The sequence below is a fragment of the Anomalospiza imberbis genome, chromosome 5 (assembly GCF_031753505.1).
Source record: "Anomalospiza imberbis isolate Cuckoo-Finch-1a 21T00152 chromosome 5, ASM3175350v1, whole genome shotgun sequence".
Classification (NCBI taxonomy): domain Eukaryota; kingdom Metazoa; phylum Chordata; class Aves; order Passeriformes; family Viduidae; genus Anomalospiza; species Anomalospiza imberbis.
The window spans coordinates 55,919,884-55,946,364 of NC_089685.1; the positions used below are offsets into that span (position 1 = coordinate 55,919,884).

Below are 26,481 nucleotides of genomic sequence, written 5' to 3' on the forward strand. Positions count from 1 at the left end.
ATAGCAGTGGAGTTGTTAATACCTGAAGCAAGGTTTTCTGTGAGCTTCGTCGCTATTCTGCAGAGCTGATGAGCTGGTTAACACCTTTTACTTATTCTGTAAGGATCTGAGGCTGGAAGGGAATTAATGTAGTTGTGAAGCACAGAGAACCAAAATAGCAGTGATTCACTTAGGGAAGAGCCAAATCTTCTTAAAATTAAACTCCATTGTGTTAAAGACTTTATTTTTTTGATACCTATATTATTAACTTCTCTGATAAAAGCAGGAGGTGTAATACAGTGATATTGGAGAAGCCTTGCACGTTAAATCTAAGCTATTGTCTTGGGGTAGTAAGAGAAGAAACCACTCTTCATCAGGTGTGTTATGAGAATAAGATTTTACAGAATTTCTGGTTCTCAAGGTTACTATATAATTCACAAAGCAAGTTTTTGCATAGCATTGATTTCCTTATCTTTCAAATAGGTTGTTTAGGATGGGTAGAAACTCTGAAGCACATATATGAGAATTTATAGTTTCATATGTAACAAACAATACTGGACAGTTCAGGGAATTTTGTTGTGGCTAGAGGTATTTACGTGCAAGCTGCTGCTTCTGATGTTGTCCTGAAGATTTTTTTTGATCATGGAATGGTTACTTTAGTGTAAAACAGGTTGGTGGACTTCTCCCATAGAAGTGCTTCAAGGTGTGTTCATTGGTTTACCTTTCTAATTGGACTGGATCAGATGCTTAAAACAGGCTTGAGGTTTGCAGGCAGGAAAATATGGAAGAAAGCTGAAGAATTCATATATACAGTGAACAAACTATTTCCAGAACTGCAGTCAAAACTTGATTGTTGTGTGCAGGTTGTTCTAGGGGCTGTGGCAGCCTGACTGTGCCACACTGCAGAGATAGTAGATTTGACCATATTGGTGTTAAACCTGGTACTAGAAATACAATGTAAGGGTAGACAAAGTATTTCTGGAGAGACTGCTAAGTGATACCTCCAAGGGGGACAGTCCGCTGAGCCAGGAAAATTTACTGTAGCCCTCATGAACTTGAGATGATACAGCCAGACAGTGCTGTCTGTGTGGACTCACTAGCGTGGCAGACGCTGACTTATGGATCTGGTACTACCCCAAAAAATTGGGGTTGTCTTCTCATTTGGTCTTTTTTTATATGCATTCTAGAAGTCACATTAGACCAGTTTTCCTCTAATTCCTCCTTTTATTTGTGATAATTTAAAGTTTACTTTGTTCCATTCTTACAAGGTATAACCAGCTTGGAAATTAAGTGCCAATGAAGTTTCATACTGCAAAAATGCTCTATTTTAGTTACTTTAGAGAACTCCACTGTTCGTATGTCAGGGCACCCCTGAAGCGCCTGTGTATTTTTCTTCCATGATCTGTAACATGGTTAGGCTGTCTTCCCCATTTATTTTCCCCACACATTGCCCAGATTCCCATACTTGAGGTCTAAAAACCTATTCAGCAACGCTGATGTCTCAGGCGGTGGATATGTAAATATTTACTGGCATGACAGTCAACAACAGTGGGAGGGGGGAAATTGCTACATTCTGCCATTCAAGGAACCTTTGAGTTCTGTCTCAGAGTGTGCAGTCGATGAGAAGAGGAAAGGTTTGCAGTTTGTGCTTGACATGTTTTTCCTGTCTCGGTTCCTGTTTTGTTGCAGATGTCATTCATTTAGCTGTGGAAGGCTTTATCAGCCCTTGTGGTGGCTTCCCTCTGCACACAGCACTCCAGGCTGGAGCTGTAGTGGAGGAAAATGGAGCCTGTAGATCTTCTGGCACTTGCCTCCCTAGAAATGAATAGTACCACAGTCACCCTGGCGTTGCTGGCAATCTTCCTGGTCCTGCTGTATTGGTAAGTGATAGTGGTGAGATGGGTTGCGCATCAGACACAAACCCTGCTGAAACCCAGCATCTGTAGAGTCTCATCCATGAGGGGAAACTGGAAGGTAATTTCCTAGGAGGGAAATGGAGGGGGAGTTGGTTTGGAAGCAGAGAGTGCAATAGATACTCACAAAACTCATTATGCTTTTAGAGAATTTTCTCCTTGCAATATTGTCTTGTAAGTGCTTTACCAACTGCTAACAAAAATTGTCTTCTAAGTTAAGAACTTATTTGTTGGTTTCCTATTAATTTCTTTGGGCAGCAGGAACATTGGTCCAGGTCAAAAAGAAACCAAGTACTTGTTGGACCTCTTCTCTCTACTGTGCTACATACTTGTTCTTTGCCTTAAGTGTACAGATACTTACTTTAACTGCTGCTTGAATTTCCTCTCTTGTTCTTTCCACACTGACTAGTAGACACAAATCATAATAACAGCAGCTGTAATGGTTAGCACAGTAGGCAATGCAGTGAGCTGTGCTGAAATGAAAAAAAAAAACAAACAAACAAACAAAAAAAAACCCTCCCCCCTATCCTGACAATTTCTTTCAGAAATTATATTAGCTGAACTGGGAGTGTTTTTCTGACTTTTCACTTGCTTTTATCTTCAAATCCTGCCTCCCAGTAAAATAATGGGGCTTTTCTCAATTGTATGAGTGTTCAAGAAAAGGTTTTAGGAACTGTTGCAGAAAAAAAAATCCAGCAAAAATCCAAAGCTAATCTAGAAGAGAATAGTGATGGCACCATTAGTTTAGCACAATTGTTGTAGCAATGTAAATGACAGATCACTTTGCATATATTTTGTCATTCTTTCACCCTGTTGAGCTTTGTTCAACTTCCTTCTGTGTTCAGAGAGGGTCTAGAGAGACTAAAAAGGGTCAAACCCATATTTGATGTGTGTTGCTGTATTAAATAGGAGTGTGAGTCTGCTTTCTTAACAAGATCTGCCTAAATAATTGCAAACATCCAAGTCCTACCTCCTCTGAATTTTACTGGGAAAAAGAACAGTAGCTCTAGATCATTAAGACCATGTTCTTTAGCTGTAGACCTATCCATCTCTGGGAGCTTAAGGGGGAGAGAGGGAGGACAGAGGCACATCCACAGTTCAGAAAAGCAGCGGATCAGCTGGTCCGATCTGGCCACCTGTGAATCATTTGAAATAGCCTGAGAGTTCCACATAGCTCATGTCCAGATGTGCCGAGATCCCCAAAGACCTGGAACTGATCTTGTTAATCTTAGGTACTGTCTGGTGTGTGTTTGCCCAGGGCCTCATTTTCTGGTTCAGTTTAAGAAAGGCTGTTCCTCCCCTTGAAGTTAAGACACGGTGGTTTAGTGCACATTTGGTCTTGCCATTAACAAAGCTAACTCTAATTGCAGAGTTAAACCAGACTCGTGGCTGTGGTCAGTTCCTGCTAAATTGAGGGCCTACCATAAAAGTTTCAAAAAGTTCAACTTGGCAGTGAGGTGGGAAGTTGTCTAACAGTAGAGACACCCCATTCAGTATGTCTGCTTTCCTGGCTGAAGGTGAGTTCTGTGAAAGCATCAAGAAAAGGCAGCAGAAGTTTTATACGGGAAAAGTGTTTTATACTTGTAACTGCCAATGGTTACTACTAACCCATCTTGTTGATCTACAGATTCAAGTTTATTTTTAAGTAGCTTGTTAAATATGGGTGCCTATAGATCACTCTCCCAATGGGCAGCTGGCAATGATTAAACTTGCAATGAAATAAGCTATGGGCTGTTGGTAGGTTTGCCTGGTGGCTGAGCTGTTCACTTCTATTTATCTCAGTAAAGTGCAGTGCCTGAGCCTGTAAGGTTAAAGTCTTGAAGCCCATCTGCAAGTGTGGTAGTTGTTCAAACTTGTCAGCTTTCTAATTTGAGTCTATTTTGTTGAAATTTTTTATACTACCTGCGTGTTTAAACAAATCAGTAAAACTCAATGCATGCTCACATCTTCCTTTATTCATGACTGAAACCTTGGGCTCAAGGAATTATTTAAACAGTGTGTAAACTGGTTACTAATAGAAATGCAGGTCTCTAATTCTAGAGAATATTTTTATTACAATCATGTTGTGTACCTGATTATCTGGCTCTTCTCGGAGTTAGAAAACAGGAGTATTGTGCATGGCAGGAGTAATAATAATGTAATAACTCTTAAGGTTCCTTTGAGGTTTTCTTTATAAGCCTTATCCTAATTTTTTAATAACTGCTGAATTTTTTTTTTAGCTTTTTCTTCCAGGATTGTGTCTTTTCAGAAGGGCAGTCCTGGGTAAAGGGAGGAATGAATATTTGCTGTTGCAAATTTTGTTATTTATTGTTATTTTGTTAGCATATGATTGATTTGGGTCATGTTGTGTCAACTGTTGTGTGAGTACAAAGAACAGGCAGTTTGTCCACCTTGTTGGCTGTAAGGCTCAACAGAAGGCAGTTGCAGGTAGAGGAGAGAGTAAAAAGATCTGATGCACACTAGAATAGGAACGTGGTCATAGCAACATTTGTGTTATTGAGCTCTTTCCTTAGCACGATTTTCGTGGATGAGAGTACTCAGTGGTTTAAATGACAGCCTTGAGCTGCTGTCCATCGGCTTAGCCTCAGTCCCTGTGAGTGTGTGTATTGTAAGGCCAGCTGGGATTTGTCACAGTTCGGCTGGCAGGTAGTATCTTGCTAAACTGCGATAAGACCAATCTCTTCACATTTTTGGGTATGGTGAGGTCATATGAAACAGGGAGAGAAAAAGGGGTTGATTGGGAAAGGGAGGAAGGCTGTAGCTGCATAAAAATAAACTTACAGGGAAGATGCAAGTCTTAGGAAGAAACTTGGATGACTTGATAATTTTTAGGCTGTTATTTATGGTACAATGAAGATCGTCAATAAGTCTTTATAACAAATTTTGTAATAGCACATCTCTGATTCCTCATGCATTGTCGTCAGTGTGATATGAAGGTGATGCTTGCAGTGTAATGTGTCAATTTTAAATCAGTGGAAGCAACTATAACCTCTCGGTTTTTGACTTATACACGACCTTAAGTCAGCTCTAAGGAGAGGCTTTGTAAGGCAGTCGATTAAATGTTGGGAGTAGAAAGACCTGTGAAGCTTTTTGGGTACATAGTCTTTGGATTTAAATGGGAAGTTGGTTTTTGGTAATCTGTTAAATTAAGAGGCTGCTCAAGCCTCTTCACTGTCCCCCATTCCTGAAGGATTTAGTCATCTGCTACCCTCCTCATTCTTGCTATTTGTTCTCTGTAGGTAAAAGTCTCTTCTTGCAGATTTCTTATCATGGATTCTTGGATGTCTGTTACTACATCATTATTATTGTGATAGATAGGTTGCTGCTTTATTGATCACAAAAAGGCATAATATGGCTAACTACCACAGTTCAGTAATATCAGTGGCACAACACTTAGTGCTCTTAAAAAATGTCTTGTCTGTGTCTCTGCTGTCATTTCTTCCACCCAAACTGATCATCAGAGTAGTTTCTGTTAAGAGCATTTTCTTTCTCAATTGCAAGCACTGCTGTGTCTATTTGCCTAATCTCTGTGAATCTCAGGGGATTTTTTTAGGCATGAAATAAAACCAAACTCTTAAGGGAAGAAAGAGGTTAACATTTACAATCCCAGTGATATTCTCTATTGAAAAATACAGTAGTATATCTATGCAACATATTGTTCATTTTCATTTCAAACATATGCTGAGTTGGATATCCCATGCTTGGCTGTAGCTGCAAACACTGCTTTGTGTCTTTCCTTTTGCTGTCTGGGTAGATGTTTGATAAAATGAAAGCAGGAGTTTATCTTGCTTTAAAGTTTAATGTACCATAAGCTGAGCATTATGAAGAAGCTGTCACAGCATTCAGATACCTGTGTTCAAACTGGATTATCAACCTCTTGTCTAAACAAACCTGGGGTTTTTTAGAAACATGGACGTTGGATGGGAGTGTTTGTTTATGTTTGTAAGATCTGTGTCTAATTGCATGCTTTCAAACATAGCAAAACATAAACTAGTGGTGTTCCTGTCTGTTTCTGAAAAGCTAAGTAATTCAGAAAGATGTCATTTTTACATTGAAGTAATATTAATGATTACTTGTGCTAGAGACAAGTATAGAGAGACTTAGAGATTAGCGTCTCCCTAGATCAAGGTACTAGCCACCCAGTGCAGAACAAGTAAATTCTGACCCAAAGAATTTGCAGTCTCTGATAAAAAAGAATGAAAACTAAACTTATTATTTTTCCTCCTCTGACCTTAAGTCATTTGCATACAGTTGGATTAGGACATACTTAGGCAATGGGGCACATGTGTTAGAGGTCATCAGTTGGTGCCATACCTGCACTAAACAACATCAGAAGTTGATCTCAGGACAAGGTTGTATTTCCATACAGGTCACTTCAACACCATTGCTTGTTTGGCATTACTTTGCATCTGTGGTTTTGGAAAGGGCTCTAAAGGGAAAGTTTAGAGGTAATCTTTCTCCAGCAAAAACTTCATTCTGGTTTTAAGGTTTTGCATTCTGGTCATAAGGTTTTGCAGAACCTTACTGTTTGGGATTGAGTTAGCTAAAACTTCTTTTTTTCCTAAAGTAAGTGCCACCTAATACTAGATCTTGGACCAACTTTTGCCCCTCAAAGATCACTATTTACAAAAGTTATTTGGCAGCTAGAGCTCTAGGTTTATGGTCTGAGTGCAGGCATAAGGGAAGTAGATTATTCTCCCTAACACATAATACTTCTGGATAGATTCAGGGACAAGCACTACAAAACTTGCATCCTTTCTGGGTAGGTAGGCCTAACTTTTTCACCTGCCACTGCTGCCATCAAAAGCACAGGGCTGCTAGGACCACTATGGCTGGAAACAGGCGTGGGTGTGGAGCATCAACAAACACTCAGAAGGATGTACAGCTCTGCTCTTCTATCAGGCTCTTCGAGGTGAGAGGTTCAGAGAGGCATCCTAATGCTCAGATGTCAAAGCCTCTCATTTCCCTTTCTGGCAGAAGGCACAGCTCTGTAGACACGGAGTGCTCAGGGGCTGGTGCTCCTGTACTGCTGCTGGACTCTGGCTGCTGGACTTGTCTCTGTCTCCCACATCCTTCTGACCAGCAAAGCCTGACCCCTATTACGTCCTTGTAGCTTCTCAGTTTGCAGTGAACACAGCATTAGGTTTACAGGGTCAGAAGGCTGGGAAGTTTTGGGGTTTTTAATATTCTGTTAACCCCAGCTGGTGGGTTTTTTTTTTTTTTTTTTCTGTTTTTTAATCTTTTTTCCCTAAAATGGCCATTATCAGTGGAAATCATTCTGCTTCCCTCCCCTTCTTTTGAACGTCCCATCAGAAAAGCTAGAAGGATCTGACTCAACAGGAAACACCAGCAAACCACTGTTGATGACAGAAGGTAATCTAAAAGATTCTGAATTGTCTTGTCATGCAGTTTCACATCAAGCAATCTGTAATTCCCACTAATGTGTCAATTTGATCCCACAGCTGTGCAATATATGGCCTTGTCTAAATCAAACATCTCTAGGTGAGCTTGAGAAGGAACAGAATAAATTACTGAATTATAATTGGGAAAAGTGCCATACCACATATGACTAAATACTTTATTCCTCTGAAAACAAAGTAGATTCGTGTAGGTTTGATCATCCAGAATGAAGTTCACTCAGTGCCCTGATGATGCTGCTTTTAAGTAAACAAAGTTATCTTACTTTTAGGGGAAGAAGCAGAACAGTTTTCTCTCGTTGCTATTGCAGCTTCAGTCCCTAGGTTCTCAGAGGCTGTTATAACCCCTTGGTTATCCAGACAAGTGTTGGGCCTTTCACGCTGTGCAGCTGTGGTGTTGCTTTGTTGCACTGCACTACAAAACTCAGAAACTGTCTCTGCTCGTTTTGTTTTCAATTTAGGGATTACATGTCCAGCAGTGTTTATTTGAAGGCCCTCAAGTGGTTGTTGCGTTTTTTGCTTTTGTGAAGGTGCACTTTATCCTAAAAACTCAGTAAAAAACTCAATCTCCAGCCTATTAATTCCTTGTGGTTTTTGTTTTTCCCTGACCTTTTTCATGCCTTTTCCCATTAAATCCCAAATTATAGTTTGATTTTAGTGAGTGGAGATTGGAGCCTAAATAGTATGTAAAGGCAGACCTACAGGGATAGGATGGCTTCCTTTCACAAACCTGGTATATTTATCTGTGTTCTGCTATGGTCTCCAGATCCATGTCCAATGGAGTGAGCTGCACAGCTGGATAAGGCACACAAATAGCTCAAGAGCAAACAGGAGCTGGACTCAGCCCCTGAGCCATCCAATTTCTGCTTCCACTTCCCGTGGGGCTTGGATATGGCCTGGGTCTGGTCTCAACTGGGTTGCATAGGCAGGAGAGACCAGCAAGGGAGGGAAGTACTCTGATTTCTCCCATCAGGCAGCTTCTGCCTGGGAGCCTGTTCTGGAGCTTCACTCAGCTTTTCTGGACCTGCACTTTGGTTCTAACTTTTGATCTGGTCTTTGCCTGAGGGTAGGTTGCTTTGTTTAACTTGGGGATATTTGGGACCCTCTCAAACTGATTTTGGGTACTTCAAATTATCTTCTAGGAGCTCCTGCCTCCATCTACTGACAGTATTAGGAACACGAGGAACTTAATACCCTGCTGGTGGTGCTTTAAATGGAATTGCAATTGGATGATGGGAGAAGGCAATGTAAACAACTTCCTCAGAGAGAAGGCTCTGCAAGCAGGCTCTCCATCCATTGCACTGGGGCTGTCTCTTGCTGTGTGTTTGCATTTAATTGCCAGGCTCAGAGGGGCTTCTCAGGTCTGCTGCAAAGTCTTCAAACACTGCCATGAGCTCTGCTCTTCCCTGAACCCCAGGGGTGCATACTGCAGTTCCTGTGACTGCCCTGCACTGGGGGGACTTGTACCTCCTGTGCTCCAGGGTGTGTGGATTTTTGTCACTCCACTTTCAGATAGCACACAAAGTGTCCTGCCAGCCTGCCTTTGCTCCCTCATAAATGAAAAGTTAAAACAATTTATGGTTTTGACAGGTTAGAACTCCTCAGATTGCTGAAATATAGATCTATGCTCTCTTTTTTCTGGCCTCCTTTAACATTGCTCCCATCATTTAAAAAAATTGCCCATAGTCTTCACTTCTTTTTGTCTTTGCATTAGATTTCATCCATACCAATGTTTGTTTTGTCCTCACTGCTGGCTCACAGATAATTTATACCTTTGATTGCCATGCCTTGCTTTTCCGTAGGGGAGTTTTATATAGTATTTAATGGAGCTGTCTAAAAAATGTTTTAAAATATTGACATATTATTGAGAGATTGTTTTTTATCAGTTCCCCTTGACACACCCAAAATCTTTAGATGGATTTTTCTCTCTCTTATCTCCCTAGTTCTCTTTTCGGTTTTTTTTCCCTATTGAAAACAAAGTTTACTGTTCATGAGCTCAGTATATGCTAACTGCTGTGAAGCAGCTGAAAGAGATCAAAATATTTCCTGGTTTGGGTTTGGATATGCATTTATTTCACTTTCCCAGGAATAGCAGAGGAGCTTGAGAAAATGATGTTCCATGTCTGCCTCTTCCTTCCCTTGCTTTATATGCCATTGCTTACATTAGTGACAATTTCTTTTAAGCTTTACTTGTTTATTTGACATGTGTTATCTATGATTGGAGTGATGTGCAGGCCAATAGGAATACGAGAGTTTTAATGAAGGGATCATCTAGCATGAGGGAGATTCTTCATATCCATTCCTTTGGTAGTTTCTTTCCTGGCTAGGTGCTGCTTTCGTGGTTCTGCAGAACCTATGAAGTTGTTGGGAGAGCTAGGAAGCAGCAAACAAGGAAAAGGGCAAAACTTGTAATATTTTTTTTTTTTTTTACTCAGGTAGGAAAAGAAGATGGATGCCCAGCAATGGCTGGGAAAAGACTGGAAAGAATGACTGGGGACAGCAAGATATGACTCCATGAATTTGCAGATGGTTGTTACAGACTGAGGTCAAGTATTTTAGGGCAAATTGAGGCTGGAAGAAAGGAGCTGAACTGAGATGTGTGTTGGGAGTAGGAAATGGGGTGATGTCTGTGTGCTTGCTTATATGGACAAAGTCTACTTCCTTGGAAAGAATAGTTCTTTTCAGCCACTAAAAACCTTGTGATTCTTTTTATGAGTGTAGGGCATGGGAAGGATGAAAAGGCAATAGACTTTAGAGGAGATGAGTAATTGGTAATTGTATGATCACAAGCTCCTGCTGAATGAATGCTCTTGGATGAGAACTCTTGGCAGAATTCTGAACCTGTAACCCTCGATATTGTTTTAGTTTACTTGGTGGCAATAAATCTGAGGTAATCTGTGCATGCATGTTTGTGGTTTCTCATCCAAAAAACTCCAAAGAGCTTTTATGTAAACACCCTTTCAGTAGAGCTATAACAATTGAAGAGGTTGTCAAGGCATGTGGTTTGAAATGTGGGAAAGACATGAAATAAAGCCATCCTGGGAGAGGAAGGAGCAGCTAAAGGATCTTCAGTGGAATGCATGCTGGCATGACAGACAGAGAGTTATGGTGGTCAAAAACTGCAAGGGCCCTCTTCCATCTTTAAAATATTGATATGATCTGTTTGTTCTCCAAAGACTTTAACAAATCTCTGTTTCAAGATTTTCTGAAATACTCATCATGGTATGCGATGAAGCAATCTCTCCCAACAAGTTCTCAGTACAAGCTTCATGGTAGCAAAACTGAGAAGCTGCATATTTATGTTAGGATAGATTTCAGTGAGTGTAGCCTTATTGTACTGGACTGATTAATGTCTCTGAATGCTATGATGAACTGTACTCAGTATGGGACCCTGAGTTGACCAATGGTTGCTCACTAGCCATTCAGGTCAGAGCTCTGGCCAACAGCTTCAGGAAAGAGCAAACTCCTCTTGGTGGTTCCAGAAAGGCTTTGGATCCCATCTTGTAGCTCGTGAAACAGGGTTGTTCTGGAGTAACATTCAGCAGCCTTCACTTCTATGTATCTGGCTTGCTCTCTCTCATCCCCTCTTCAGAGGTAGGAATTGGTGGTACAAAGATAAAGAATCCTCAGTTTTACAAGAACTATTCCTAGATATGGCAACAAACTTTGAGCCTTTCCTATTTCAGAAGAATAGTATTTTAAAATTTGTTTGTCTACTAGAAAGTTTTAGACCTCACGTAATTTCTCACAGATTGTATAGTTGTGTCTCTTGGCAGTTGTGTCTCTTGGTAGTTGTGTTTTAAAATTTTAAAAAGTTTAAATTTTTAGGAGTAGTTAAGTATTCAGTGGCTTCACAATACATTTTCTTTTCTGAGTTGTAACTTTTGTTTAATATGAATGGAAGTGCTCTCAATTTGAGTGGAAAAGCAGCCATCTGGTGTTCTCCTAGGACACAGAGATGTTGTCTGTTATTAACTGAAAGAGACCATCAGATCCCAGGTGTCAGGCACAGAGGAGTGAGGGACCTCCCCAAGCAAGGCTGCAGAGTGAGCTTGGAATTTTAACGGTGGGCACAAGATGGTGGAAGGACTGCAGGAACCTGTGCCTTCTCAGGCCATGAATCTCATAAGGGCTGATGTATTTACAATGTAAGTATGTTCATCCTGCCAGGACTCAGTCTGGGATTTGAGAATTGGGATTTGGGTAGTTTATCCCTAACCTTCCTCCTCAGCTTTAGGAGACTCTAACCATCAACAAGCATGGTAAGAAGGCCTTTATTTCCATGGTAGCTTGGTGGCTTAGTAACTCTTTTAGGCTTTAACTGTGTCACTGGTGGACATTTTCTATTTAAATTTCGACATTGCTAGGATTCTGTGCAGTAAAGCCTTTTTCTCCCTCATTCTCCCCCTTTTTATTTACGTTCCTGAGTGAGAGCATAGCCAAGCAGTGAGCTCAGTGCCATGGAAGCATTTTATATTTTGAGGAGAGATAAAAATCTCATTCCTTCTATAAACAAAACAAATCAACAGATGATGCCCAGGAGAACCATTTCTCTATAGCCATTTTCCTCCAGCTGCTTTCTATTCCGTGCAGCTTGCAATGCACCATATGAAATACGTGCGTGCCTTTCCGTGTGTGCAAAGCACAAGTTTCCTCCAGACAGTGGCAGCTTCATCATAAAAAAAATAAACAAAAACCACCAAAAACCCCCACTTTTTTTTTCTTTTACAATGCTGTAATAATAAGATTACTAATAAAGTTGAGATGCTTGGTTGTTTAAGAGTGTGTAATTTAGCAATGCTAGAGGATATACTGGAGGAACTCTGCAGTCACAGCCACTGCATCTTCTCTCCGAATAGGTTTGGACTATTGTCCATGGGATGATGAGGGACAGAAATAATCGGAGGGAGGCTGAGTGCCTCATCAACATGGCAGAGATGAGAATACAACAAAAAAAAAGCTCATTCAGCGTTTGCTGCCCTGTGTGTGCTTGCATGTGTCCCTGTGTCAGTGAGGAGATCCTCTCCAGTGTTGCAGCAGCTTTGTGGCTGGGCACAAGCTTGTTGAAGGCAATAGGAATTGGCCCCTTCAGCCTGTTGTAAGCCCTTGGCTGATGGCACCTCTTGCTTCTCTTGAGTTTGGCCATGGTGAACACCTCAAAGGCTGAGGTGGATGGCCAAAAGTTTCAGGGGGGCTGGGGTTGAGACCCCGAGGTGCCATGGAAGGAGATCTTGCAAGGGAAAGAGCAGAGGGTTGTCTGGATGAAGAGCTGGTTGGTAAAGTGTATGACAAGATCTCAAGAAGCTTGGGAATAGTCACAGTTCAGCCCTTGGCAGAGGTGCAGCTGCAGGTATATCTTATCTCAGCAGAATCTTTCTGCTCAACTCCCTGTCCTGAGACGTGCTTCTGTACAGGAGGAGGGTGGTCAAGCCAGGTGTTCCTAAGCTGGAGCCTTGGGGAGTAGTTTCTATCCTTGCAGGGGCAGAGAAAGGTGATAAAAGTTTGAACATTGCTAGGTTAATGGGCTGTCTTTTTGCCATAAAGAGTAGCTTCTGAGATTTGAAGGAACCTGGAACTAGTGGGGGAACAGGAGGGCAGTAAAATTTGGCAACATTTGGTCGTCTTGATAAAGCACAGCTTAGAACTGAAGGAAAATATTGTTGTTTCACATGCAAAAAGCTCCTGAGATCTTTCATGTAAACACCTTGCAAGTATCCATGTATGTATACATTGACATTTATATATAAACACATAGCAAACAACTTCTAAATAAGCAGCCAAACGTAACTGATCTGATTGTTGTAGAGATCATGTTCAGTGCCCAAAGCAGCCCCCTTATCCCATCTCTACCCAGATGACTCCTGGCAGCTAAGGAAATAACCTTGGGTAAAACCAATAGAATTTTTATAACAGAGACGTCAGCTATTGACCCTGAGTGTATTTTATGACACTGTCTCGGTTTTGCCTTGTATATCTTCATTCTGGTGTTGATGTGTTGTTCTGTGTTTTTGAAAAACTGCAGTCTCTCCCCAGCCCTCCAGGATCTGTCACTGCAGCACCAGGCTGTGGGTTCACACTCGTCAGCACCAGATCATTCTCCGAGGCAGAGCTCATTGGGACAGGGCTGGGCACATGAGACAATTTTGATTTATCTAACTGGGGTGCAAGACAGGTAATTGATACCATCTCTGATATGCTACTGGGAGAACAAAGGCTGTACCTGGTTTGAAGTTCACTTTTCCATATTAACAAATTTCAGTTAAAAGAACTTTTTTCTACAAAATCAATTCTTTGTGTGGTATGGCTGAGATGGTTTTAATCAGAGGCTTCTTGCCCTAAATCTGAGTTTACGGAATCATCAAAACAGGGTCTCAAACTTGTGTGAGAACCAAGTTCTGTTTACTTTGTTAAATTGCTCTGGTAAAGTTAGGGAGCAGCAAAAAAATTTCCATAGGAATTTCCCTGACTGACAAGTGCACATGAGTAATTAAAAAAAAAAACAAACAACAACTTGTATTTGTGAAAGTGTTTCCCAAGGTTATTTGCTTACGTCTGAGCATTTAGGCTTGCAGTATCTGTGGAGCTTGAACTCAGAGCTTTAAGGAAACGAAAGCTGTGTTGTAACGTAGCTGACTATTTTTTTTTACCCCCACAGAAGTGAAATATTTTAGGTGCTTAGTTCTTTTGGAAATCTGGATATAAAGGGGGTGGTTCACAACGGGAAATCTTGTTGCAATTTTTGGTAGCTGTATCTGATTGTTTTTCTGGGTGGCACTCTTTAGGGTCGAGTTATAGAGCTGACTGTAAGATGCAAAACCATTTTGGTAAAGTTTACATGGACAGCCTGTCTCATTAATTATCCAAGGAATTCTGAACTCTTAAGTAACAGCTCTAAGCTGATTTACCTAGTGCAAGCACTTTAAATTCATAGGCTGAATTTGCCTTGCATTGCTTAGACTAGCGATAAAACAGTATTGTGGGGTTTTTTCTTTCTTACCTGAGAACATTATTCTCCCACCTTTCAACTTTCACATGGACATTTTTCTGACTGAAAAATGTTGTTAAACATAATATTGATACAGTAAAAGAGCAACCCACACAGAAACCCAAGCTGCACCATAAATCCTTCTCTGAAGTTGCTCACACTGGTTATGTAAATAAAAGAAAATTGATGCTGTTTGCAGAATGTGATGATATAGGGGAAATTTCTCTTATGTGATAGAAATTGTGTGTGTCCATGTGTGCCCCTGTACCTGTCCCCCCACCCAGCTCTTTGTTGTTTTGGTTAGCTCTGTAGATGATATAGACACCAGAGAACCACCCCCCGCTACCCCCACCCCAAGGCGGAAAATGTCCTTTCTCAAGGTTTCACAGAGGATCATTACAGTGACTGACTTGTCTTTTCCTTGCTTGGGAAAGACCTTTTGACTGAAAAATATATTGCTCAGTTCAGGAGGAATTACTGTATGTAACCAAACACTAATGACTTCCTTTGAATGTGGTGGGTTTTGGTTCCAATTCTAAATAATGAATTGTATCTCCACAAACTAAGGGATGCTTTAGCCCCTGTGACTGTTGATCCCCAAGGAGGCAGCTGATCCATCTATGGGGGTTTTAATTTTAAATTGCATTGCATTTGTAAATAGCTGGTGGCCAAAATCATTATCATTGTGTTAATTTAAAGATCAGTCAGCATTTTCAAGGGCTAGGCAGTTTCAAGAGCTTTCTCTGAGCAAGTTGGAGGCTTTGTCTTGTAGGCTGTGAGCAAATTGTTATAAAACACAAGAGAGCTGGTAGGAGTTTGTGGAATCATAATTAATTGACAATGGTTTTTCAAAAATGACATTTTTCAATTTAAAATAAGCTGTTAAAACAATTTAGAAGAGTGTTGTGATAGTCCCTTGACACATGTGGGGAGCTTTGGGTTAAACATATAAATAATGCTGAAAAGACTATATTTAGTTTCAGACCGATCCAAGGACAACTGAAAAATTGAAGGTCAAATAACAAAACAAAGAAAAGAAAATTATAGCCCTCCTTGTTCTGTTCTGCAGCATGCTGCTTGGCAGCCGTGAAGGTTCAATACTGGGGAATTTGTCACATACAACTATTTATGATTTGTACTTTAGGCAAAGCAAGTAAGCATGAAGTGTATGTACTTATTGACAGCAGCACATCACTGAGTCCTGTCACACTGAATCTGGAGAGCAGCTCTGGAGTACTGCAGAATTTTGGGGGGCTGGATATCAAAAGATCTATGACAACCCAATTAAACATTCAATCAATCACAGCTTCCCCCCTACTCTTGACCCTTAGGCTCTAGCAGTTTCTGCTTGGAACTGAGCTGAAGTACAACCAGGTGCTAAACGGTGGGTCAAGACCACGGCTTGTTTTACTATTTTTATTCATACAAGCTTTTAAAACTATGGAACAGGAAGAACTCCAGTTCACAACTAGCTTGAGAGAACTTTCAGTCTGTGCTTGAGCAGGAGTTGTTTAAACAGCCCAAGTGTAGAGCTCAGTGCTTCCAACTGCAGAGACAAGGCCATGACTTCAACCCATCTAAGTTAAACCTCTGATGGTGGTAGTGGCTCTTTTCCTTCTGGAGACACCTCCTGCACTGCTGATCTGGTCAGGATCTGAGGTAGGTCCCAGCTGTGTTCCCTTCATGTGAGAGTAGTATCTCACTTGAGTGGCTGCAGGTAGCGCAGGCGCTGCTGGAGCCACAGGACCACAGCTCAGCAGGTCATGCCTATTTAATCAGCTGAGGATCTGCACAAGGATGGTGAAACTCTGAATGCTCAGTCTGCTGATACATTGATGGAGATTGTCAGTGATGTGATTTCTGCAATCATGTTTATGTGATGTTTCACTTGACCTAATCTTGCCAAGCCTGAGCATGCCTGCCTGTCCTCTTGCACAGCTCCCAGCATGCCCAGAGCACTTTCCTACTGGCCAACCAGGCCACAGTCCTGGGGCCAGATCCCTTCCCTGGAGTATCTGCTGGACACTTTGCTTGAGAGTGACTGTTCTGTTTTTATTAGGAGGTTTTGGTAGTACATGGTGTAATTAATTGTTTTTACAGGCTTTATTTCATTTAAACTAGTCTCCCATTAGCCTTCCTCTCCTTGAACTGCTTATGAAACCTTATTCTGTTGAAGCTACAGGGTATTAACTCACTGAGTAGTGCAGTTTTCAAATTGACTAATATACTTTAAATTAAATGTGTGCGTTGCAAGGACAATGTCTATTCACACAAAGCTTTGGCTACCAGTTGTGTGAAAATCAAATGCATTTTTAGCAGTGTTAAAAAATTAGTAAGAATACATGTAGTCCGACTTGGCTACCAGCTTGTCCCAAGATGAGTGCACTCAGCTCTGAAACTGCAGCATTCAGAGAAACAGACTTCTTTTGCTTAGATGGAAACCACGTCTTGCATAATTTGTGTTTTTGCAATTTCACTTTAAATCTAGGCTTTGCCTGTCAGAGATAATGGGAAACAATTATTTCTTTCAATTACTAGCTGGCTGTTGTTTACATTTCCTATGAGCATCTCTCTCTCTCTCTCTCTCTCTCTCTCTTTCTCTCTTTCTCCCTTCCCTTTCCCTCTCTCTCTCCCTGCCTCCCCCCTCTTCCCTCCCTCCCTCTCTCTCTCCCCCTTAAAAATATTCTTATGCATGCTGTATCTGAAAAAAAAAATCAAAGTGGAGGCCCAGTAATTAGGGTCATTCATTTAGCAATGAGTTTATATCTTTGCAGAAGCAAAAAACAAATTGGGATTGTCCTCAGCTGACGTCCCAGATGATAAATCAGTTTTTGGTCTCATTGTTTCTTTAGCTCCTGAATTTATTATATGCTTAATCTTGACTGTGTTTCAGAATAAGGTGAAAACTCAGTTATGGTTTAGAAGATTGGTGGAAGTCTTAACCTGGTGAAGGACCATATAAAGTGAAATTGAAATTTGGCTTAAGAAAGTTGTGTACAACACTGATTCTTGTAAATGTGTCTCTTAATATACATGTTTCTAACAAGTGTGTGCCCATTCTGGTTTTTCTTTCAATATTACAAGGAGCAGTGACATGAACAGTGTATCTTTTCAGTAGCTCATTTGTTGTGCTTTTCATTTATAGCTTCATTTCCTTTACCTCAAGCATTTACACATTATTTACAGACTCATTCTGAATTAATAAACTTGGATATGCAAGCATATGATTTTTTTTAAACCACCAAGATATTAATGATTTATGTGAGGAATCCCTGGCTAAAACAGGGAGTTCAGCAGTGGCACAGGTGAATATGGGTACAGCTCTAGCTTTGCTTTAGTATATAAAGTTTGACACTTGGATATGCCTGTTTAAGAAGAGGGAGATTAAATTACTGAAACCATAATTTGCCTTACTACTGTTGACTACCAGAAAATAAATTAAAAGGGAACTCCCAGCCCTCACTGTTCATGGAATGTCACCACAGCATATTTTGGAGTTGTTTTTGAAGGGTCATTAACCTCACTATCTAAAAGCAAGCAAGCAACCAGCATTCTTCTAGCTGTCAAATACAAGTTAAATGGATTCTTTTAAATTAGTTTTTGTCTCTGAAGAGCATTTTGTTGTTTATGCTTAGTCTGTAAGGGTGCTCAAATGCCCCAGTTAAGGTCAGAGCCAGCCACATCAGGAGAAATAATCTTTACACAATGTGGTATCTAGCTACGCATGCCTTTGTGATGAGAGGGATATACCTTTCCCAATATGATCGAGTAAGAAATACCTTAGCAGCACAGAAGGCTTGATTATGATCTTTATTACCTTGCTGTAAAGCAAGAGCAGCACCTCTGAACTCCATGGAGTTGCTCTAAATTGAAGTGTGAACTCTGAAATACAGAGCAGAATAAATTCACTTTATACACTTTAACTTGGAGAAGACAAGTCAGTGTGGCAGTCCCAGCAGGATTAAACGCATTCAATCAGTTTCAGGGCTTGTATATCCCAGCATTGTAGGTAGGCTTGGGAAGCTTAGTTAGCAGTAGAAATGTCACTGCTCTTCCACAGAATGCTCTGGTAACAGCCAAACCTCCTAAATAATCATCATCCCTACTGTTCAGTGTGTGAATGCTGGGAACAGAAGTGTTGGGGGAATCTTTCACAGTTCTGGCAGGAAACGTGTCTCTTGGAGAACAGGAGACTTTCCACTGGCGCAAGTCCTTGCTTTTCAAGACCTGTCTCTTTGCTGAGACAGCCATCTGGCCATCTCAGAGGGATGGCAGTTTGTGGTGCAGTGCTGCTGGGGGTGGGTGTTATCTTTCCAGGTGGCAAGGAAAGCCTCTCATGCTTGCATGCCATTGCCGTCGGCAGAATGCACAACTGCAGGGTTTTGAATGCTTAGATTCATTATTCAAACTCCAAAATATTGTGCAACCTTTTAGCAGAAGTTTTTGGGTTGTTTTTTTTTTGTTTTTTTTTTTTTTGGCAAGGAGTGGAGGTAACCCTAACCCTGATGACTCCCACTTTTGCTATTCAAGCCATAAGCGTGTCTTTACTTGCTCACAGGTTTCAAGACTTTGAGATTGCTTTTGGTTCTACCAAGCAGTGACAAGCCTAGAAATAAACTCTGGTTGGGCCTCTTTATCTGTGCCCAAACTTCACTTCCTTATGCAGTCATGCAATTTTAATATTGATGCTTTCGGAAAAATCCAAATAATGAGGGATTCACGATAAAGCTGTGAGATTTTGTTGCCAGGTTTATTCTTGTGCAGCGGAACTAATAAAACTTTAAGGAAGAAGCCTTAGCCAAGTTTTTTAAAGTAGGTTATTTTTTATTGTGTAAAACAAAATTAAGAACAAAGAAAGAAACCCAAAGCTTGGAGATTGAAACTCAAGTTAATTTAATTTCTGTGGTCAGTGTAGACTTTTTGGTGAGCTGGAACCAGGCAAACACATGTCAGGTGCATAGAAAACAAAGTAGTATCAGTATGTTGGCTAGGAACTGATCTTGGCTTCCTCCTCCTTGCTTGCATGATATTACAATGAAAGTTGGCAAAAGGAAATACAATTGCACGTGATTGGATGTTGACAGCCAAGGAGCCTGACTTTCTGTTTACAGAGGGGAAAATGAGAAAAAAAAACCTGGGGAGTAAAGCTTCCTATATGTCTTTATACAGTCCTGGAAAACATGAGGTAAAAAAATGTAAGAGAGCCTGTAATACCAATCTGATTGAATAAAAAAATCTCCAAAATGTTCTAATGAAAAAAATACTCTGATTCAAATTGCAAAGGAAAATCCTTATTCCCTCTGTGTGTGTGCTGTATTCCAGAGCAATTGAAAAATGTATGCTAACAGGAAAGGGGGGACAAGTATTCCCCTTTCCTGGACTTTTGATATAATTATTTAGCCAACTCTGAGAGAATCTCTGCATACTCTAAAGCTTCAGTAATTTCTGAAATATTGATTTGGGAAGGTCACTAAATTCCAGAGCTGGTGAGATCAGGGTAATGAGATCAGGTGACAGGCCCAATGGTACCCACTGATTTAGTTGTTTAGACACTTTAACCAAACCATGACCTTCTTGATCCACAGGCTCTTTGATCTAACTGTGTGAAAACACAGCTGCTTTTACTAGGTATTGGATGTTAGTGTGCATGTAGGCATTATGGGAACTTTTCGTGACACTTCTGTTAATTATTCTGGTGTCAGTTTATAAAAATTAGTATTTCCCACTGGTGGGGCATTGGAATGGGAAGTGGCCACAGCACTGAGCCTGACAGAGTTCAAGAAGCATTTGGACAATACTCTCAGGCACATGGTGTGACTTTTGGGGATGGTCCTGTGCAGGGCCAGGAGCTGGACTCCATGATCCTTGTAGGTTCCTTCCAGCTCAGCATATTCTGTGACTATCTGGGGATCAAAGTCTCTTCTAATAGTGACTTCAGGTTGCTGTGACTCGTGGTGTGCAGTGGCAGAGAAGCCTCTGGCTCCCAGGCTCTGCATTGAGAGACTGACGGATGCCCCATTCCCATGCTCAGTGCCAATTCCTCAATGCCTGCTTTCCTCTGCACCTCTCTGTGCAGTGCAGCCCACGGTACTGGTGCCAAGCAAACAGAGCTTCCAGTGTGGGACCCGGGTCTGCCCTGGGTTCCACTTCTGTATAAAACTGCCGGTGGTCTGGGTCTGTTCAGGGATGAACCTGTGCTTTGCTATTTTTTTGTCAAAATTTATATTTCTCTCAATTTTGGGTAGCTGTTTGGTTTTCAACATCTCTATAACACAGTGGTTCTCTCTGGAATTACTCTGCCATCAGCTCTCCACTGCCTGTGCCAGAGGCCACATGGCATTTCCTTCCCCAGCAGAAAAATAGATATGGAGCAGAAATTAAGCCTGCTAAAGCTGTACCATGGTCCCATGGAAATATATGCCCAGATCCATATGAGATCATACAGTGGAGCCCAGCTGCTTCCTGCCCCAAGTTTAAATACCTTGAGCACAATAGTAAAAAGCTCCATGATGTATGGATGTGACCTGGAATCACTTAGAGCAGAGGAGCGGGATGGAGAATTTATGTCTAGCCCAGGGCAGAGCACGTGGGCTTCTGGCTATTGTGTACTGTTGCCTTTTCACTTGCATACAAGCTTATCAAAATGTTTTTGCAGGCTTTCTCCAACTTTCCTGTGCAGCTTTTAACTCTTCATTTGAGGATCTTTGTGAACTCAGCAGTAGCAGGCATTGCTCAGAGAGGGTGAGTAGTGAGAGCTCAGTTGGAGCCAGGCAAAAAACCCAGGCTGCTGCAGAGCTTGGCAGGAGCTGGGAGCCCACAACACTGTCTCTTCAGGCATGCTGGCTTGTCTCCTTTCCCCACAGGCATAAGAGTAGAAGCATTTAAAAATAAAGAGGAAGACAGTGTGGAGTGCCAGTGTTGTGTCCCTCTGAACATGATCTGAGAATATATTCTAGGGAGGTTTAAAGCTGATTAGACATATGAACTGGCATTAGAAATATAAAGTGCATCCAGAGAGGCATCACAGCTCCTTATAAAGTCAAGCAAAAATAATCCCATGGTGCTTTCGATCCCTGTAAACAAACACTTCCATGGAGACTGTCTTTGGTGTAAGCAAACCTGGCCCCACAGTACTGAGTGCTAAACTAAAGATGAAAAGATGCTTGCTGGCCCAGTAATCTTGAATACATTGAAGTGAAGGTTAGTTCATACTCTCTTTCATGTGTACAGTAAGTAACAAGTTACAGGTCCTTAAAGTATGTTTTGTGTTTAGTAGAGAAATGGTTGTGTTTTTTGAGGAAGACAACACCTCAAGCTTTCATCCAAACTGAAGTAAAGAATTGAAGCACCTCCTTTTTATGATTTTTCTGTTTGTTTTTTAGAAAACGCTCTCACCCACTTTGTATGTAGCATTTGCACAGTGCAGGCATAAAAAGTGATCAGAACATTCTCTGCAGCACTGGCAGATTTTTACTGTGTGCACAAAGCTCTGGAAGAAGCACTTTTGGGAACCTTTTCCTCTGGCCACAAAATGGTCCTTAGCTGCAGAAAAATAAATTACTTTAAGGTGGGAACTTTTTATTTTTTTCATGAGTGTGTAGAAGTTTTATGGTGAAATTAGATAATTGAAATGCTCTGTTTTGTTTTTTCTTTTTTTTTTTTTTTTTCCTTGTGTTTGTTTCTTGCTGTGGTTACCTATTGAGCACCAAACCAAATTGCTCAACATTTGCTAAACACAGTACAACACCAAAGCAAAACTGCCAAACATAGTCCAAATTCACAGCAAGGCAACAAGTAAAATTTTTGATTTTATTGTGAATATCTGAGGAATCAGCTGAGCATTTGTAAAGTACCTGTCTGAGCTCTTATCAGGCTGACTTCTAAAGTGGTTTTATATCAGAATTTGTATTATGAAGGAGTGTGGAAGGAATTATTTCTTCTGCTTAGCAATATCTATATGAAATACTCACCTAGAACAGCAGACCTAGTTGAACATTTCAAAGAAAAATAGCTTTCAAAGCATGCACTTTCTCTCTTCTAGATTAAAAGAATTATGTAGAGGCTTAAGCAGTTAGCTGTATTCTGCCCTTTCATATAATGCAATAGGGAATGATAATTTACTTTTGTTTTTAATATTATGCAGCTGTGGGCTGGCTGTAAAGTCTGGAAACATGCTTACACCCGTACAAGAGGCGTGCTCCACTTCCACTGTCTGTTAGAGAGATGGAAGAAGTATTGCTAGAAAACTCCACAGAGTGCTATAAAACTGTGCCAGGAGTGTGTTGCTGCAGGGATCAAATAACTAAACCTGCAAAAAGCTGCTGTCTGTTTTTCTGGTAGGATGCATGTAGATAGTAGTGTACTTTTCAAAGGAAATTTTTAAAAGGCCAAATTTGGCTGGGACTGGAAAGTCACCTTGAAAAGTAATGAGCACTTTGCATTCACTTGCTTTATTATTTGTATGCAAATACAGCAGGAAAGGTATGGCCAGAGCATTTTCTTTCACATGTGACTCTTGAGGTGTTAAATCAGCCAGCATTGTTAAATGGCTGCAGGGCAGGAAATTGGAGCTGGGTCCTGGAGCAGTGCAGGGTGAGGCTGGGATGCCTAGGGGACTTCTCACTGGACCTAGAGGGAGCTTTTGTAGAACTCTCTGTCTGTAACACCTGGCATCATGGCACAGTATGAGTCAAGGTAATGGATTTCAAAGATGGTGTAGTCAAGGGAAAATTGGGAGAATCAAGGAAGGAAGGAAGTCAGTCAATACTGAGGTGCCTGAGCAAGTCACTGAGAAAATGGTGTTTCGGTAGAGGGTGTTGGGTAACTGTGGGGAATGCTGGTAGTATTTTCTGCTCTACTAAAGATGGAAACACTTTGTTAAATTTAAACTCCTCTAACTTTCAGCTATCTGGTTCTTATAGCAACCCTGTGAAGTGCATATGTGATATTGAAATGGATTTGATGGCTTGTGATGGAGTCTGTGAGATTAGAGTTCACTTTCCCACAATGATCCTCTCTCTCTAGGCTGCATTTTCGCAGCCAGTACAGCTGTACTTGGCTATGGGTGTGCTTCTGCTGAAACCCTCCCTGGAGTTCAAAATGCCACAGTCTTGCTGGCATAACACTGCCAGCTGTGGGCATGTGTCAGCCCAGCAGGCTGTTGGTATACCTCTCTTTTCTTGGGATCCTGGTGTTAGGCAAATGTAAACACACAGTGGGGGCCAGGCAGGAGAGAGGGGGATGCTCAGGAGGGAGAGGGTGATGCCATGAGAGGTCACATTTCTGTAGGCTTTTCTGTACACTTTGTTCCTCCCCAGTTTACAAGCTGTGCTGGAGAAAAGGGCTGATGCACAGAGATGTCAGACTGTGCCAGAGCAGAGCTGTGTTCTTACATAGCTCAATATAATGCTGTATCTGGGAAGAAAGCCTGAATTATTCACTCACTTGCATAACTGCATGTAAGAGTGTTTATAATCAAGGAATTGTGTTCTGTCCATATTTATGAATGACCAGGGCTCAGTCTGGGCATAATTCCAGCACTGATACTGTGTGTGAGTTGCACAACTGTTGTGAGTACATGACATTGCTGCTCCATCTAAAGCCATGGGTTGGATGGGACATCTGGCAGAGTTTGTGCTCCCTGCTTTGAGCAGCTCATGTGCAGAGGGGACTGCTACTGTGCAAGCACGAAACCCGGCACACTTAGAAGTCCTTCCACTGATTTAGCGACTGTCTTTGGCCAAAGCAAAGATCCTTCTCCCCAAGACAATTTGACTAGCTGTGAGCCACCCTTGAATTTACCAGGATTCTGTCTCCAGCAAAAATGGTAATTCCCCCACTCCAGTTTTTAACACTCTTGAGTACTAATTGTTCAGTCTTTTTGACTTTTATTAATGGCATATGGATATAGTGTCTTTACTGTAGTTGATGAATTGTTGGGCAAAGTGTTGCAATTAGTTCCACAGCTGCTTTGGTCATTGATGTGAAACACTTGTACTTCTCTAGAGGCCACTTTAAATGGGAATCTGATCTAGACCACCATTACCAACCCCTTTTGCTTTCACCTTCAGGTGAAGGAGTGGAAGCCTTGATACTACCTTGGGGAGAAAATTAGCAAAACTGCCGTGTTTGTTTCACTCACACTTCAAGATTCTGCTCCGTACTGTGCTCTTCCCACACCCCAGCTGGACTCCCCTCACAGGGGATCATTCACCCCCTAGTTACCACTTTGCAATGATCTAGTCACAGGCAGTCTGCTTGTTCTACTTCCCTCCTCTTCAAGGTGCCCTGTGTCAGGTGGCTAGGTCAGAGCCTCTGCTGACAGGACTAGTCCCAGAGTGGGTCTCCAGTCCCTCCTGGAAGTAATGAGGATTCTGTCAGGCCCCTGTGTCTGATTGTGTGAGGCACAAAGCAGGGAGACCTTCCTGCTCTGCAGATCCCATGGTCTGGAGCAGAGGACTGCTGCTGCTGTTGTGTTCACTATCAGCCAATAGCTGCTGGCCAGTGTTCTGGATAAGGCCCAGCCTGCTGCACTGACATCCATCCAATTTGGGTAAATGCTGGATTAAGCAAGAGAGGCAGTGAGAAAATGTCATGCTGATTTCCCAGGAACAGTGTGTGATGTATAACTTCCTTGCCTCGTCCTAAATGAATTAACACTGCTGTAGAAAATGGAAAAAACCCAAGCCTCTCTATTCTTTCTCCTTGCACATAATAGGAGAGGGAATTTGCCTTCCTGACCACATGCTGGCAGGTCAGTAGATCCCTTCTGAAATTACACAGAATTAAGGATGTAAAATAATGTTCCTGTGGCTGCATCACATACTCTAATTTCACTTCCCTGCCCAAAGTAATCTTTTCTCTTAGGAAATGCAATTTCAAGTTAGTAAGCAGTTATTCTATTTTTTTCTAGTAACTATGTGTAACTTTGGACAACATGAAGAGTTTGTTTTGAGGAGGAAGCATGGTTTCAAATTGTAACATGTCATGGTCATAAAAATAATCTGTTGTTTCTCTTCTGGAGATACAACAGAGTCCCCTCTGTTGCTTCTAGAACTGTGCATATACAAAACACATAGCAGTAGAGCTCTGAAGGAACTCACCTTCCAAACTAGTTGTTTACTCAACTCCTTTTCAAGTGTATTTTTGTCCAAAGCCAGGATACAGCATGTTGTTCATGAGCTCTGCTTGAGAAGTTAAATTCCTCATTGTTCTCCAATGGCTGGACCAGGGAATCATGGCATTGTCTGTATCTGGCAGCAAGAAGACAGTCCAACCCTAAATGGTTAACTTACTTGGGATAGTCTGACACCAATTAGCAGGAATGGCACTTCTCTTTGAAGACTAACTCTCTTTGGGAGGAAGATGGTGGCTGCTGTTTTTAGAAAGCAAAAAAAAAAAAAAATGCAATTACCTTTACTGAAGGAAGAGAGCAGTTCTAATAGGATTTTTTTATCAGACTATTTTTTAGACTATTTGGGTATTTCAGTGATTATTACTACACTGCTCTTTTTCCTTAGGGGATGCTAGACTGTTCCAAAAGCATTTGTTAGTTTACTTAGGCATTAAAGGAGTCCTTATGAATTTCGATTATCCTAAAGTACTTCAAAGTGTCCCTAGAGGCGCAAGCTGATTTGAACTTAACTTTTTCTGCCCAGTCTTGTCATATGTGTGAGCACAAAGATTTTAGGCAAGAGGTCAGTGATTCTCAGTATTTTTAAATACTTTGACCCACATTATAAGAGGAAAAAATAAACAAACCAGATTCATTCTGATCTACTCAGGAAGAAAGAGAGAAGATGGTTCCAGTGGGCCTTTTGTCGCCCTCTCCTTAACCTGCTAGCTCTCCTGACCCAACTAGAACAAGCAGGAACAAAAACCAACAAACCCCAACTTTTAATACTCATTGCCTTGCTTCTACTATTTTTTCTTTAAAATGTCTTTGGTCCTCAGGGCACCTTGAGATCTTAATGGTGTCTTTATATAAAATTTGAATAATGAAGCATGTGAGACACTTGCGATTGGAAAAATATGAACTTTAATAAAGCTGGTCACGCTGCTTGTGAGCTGTGTATATCACACAAAAATGTGTGGAGAGATCCTCCTCTGGGACTGTTCAAAATAACTGCAGTGACTCCAGCAGTGCTCTGCTGATTTATGTGAGGTGAGAATCTGGCTCACATCCCGT

The 26,481-nt window shown here is 41.3% G+C and overlaps 1 protein-coding gene across 4 annotated transcripts in view; it reads left to right on the top strand.

Moving 5' to 3' along the window:
* The first annotated feature begins 1,564 nt into the window (after positions 1-1,564).
* The window catches only part of TBXAS1 (thromboxane A synthase 1), a 234,713-nt gene continuing 209,796 nt past the window's right edge, over positions 1,565-26,481 (top strand). For 2 of the 4 annotated variants that reach the window (XM_068190947.1, XM_068190954.1), the window contains exon 1: positions 1,568-1,859. In XM_068190947.1, coding sequence (XP_068047048.1) covers positions 1,762-1,859 — 98 coding nt within the window. In that variant the 5' untranslated portion in view covers positions 1,568-1,761. Of the gene's footprint in view, positions 1,860-26,481 lie in introns of all 4 variants that reach the window. The other 2 variants (XM_068190960.1, XM_068190959.1) reach the window with 2 other exon arrangements.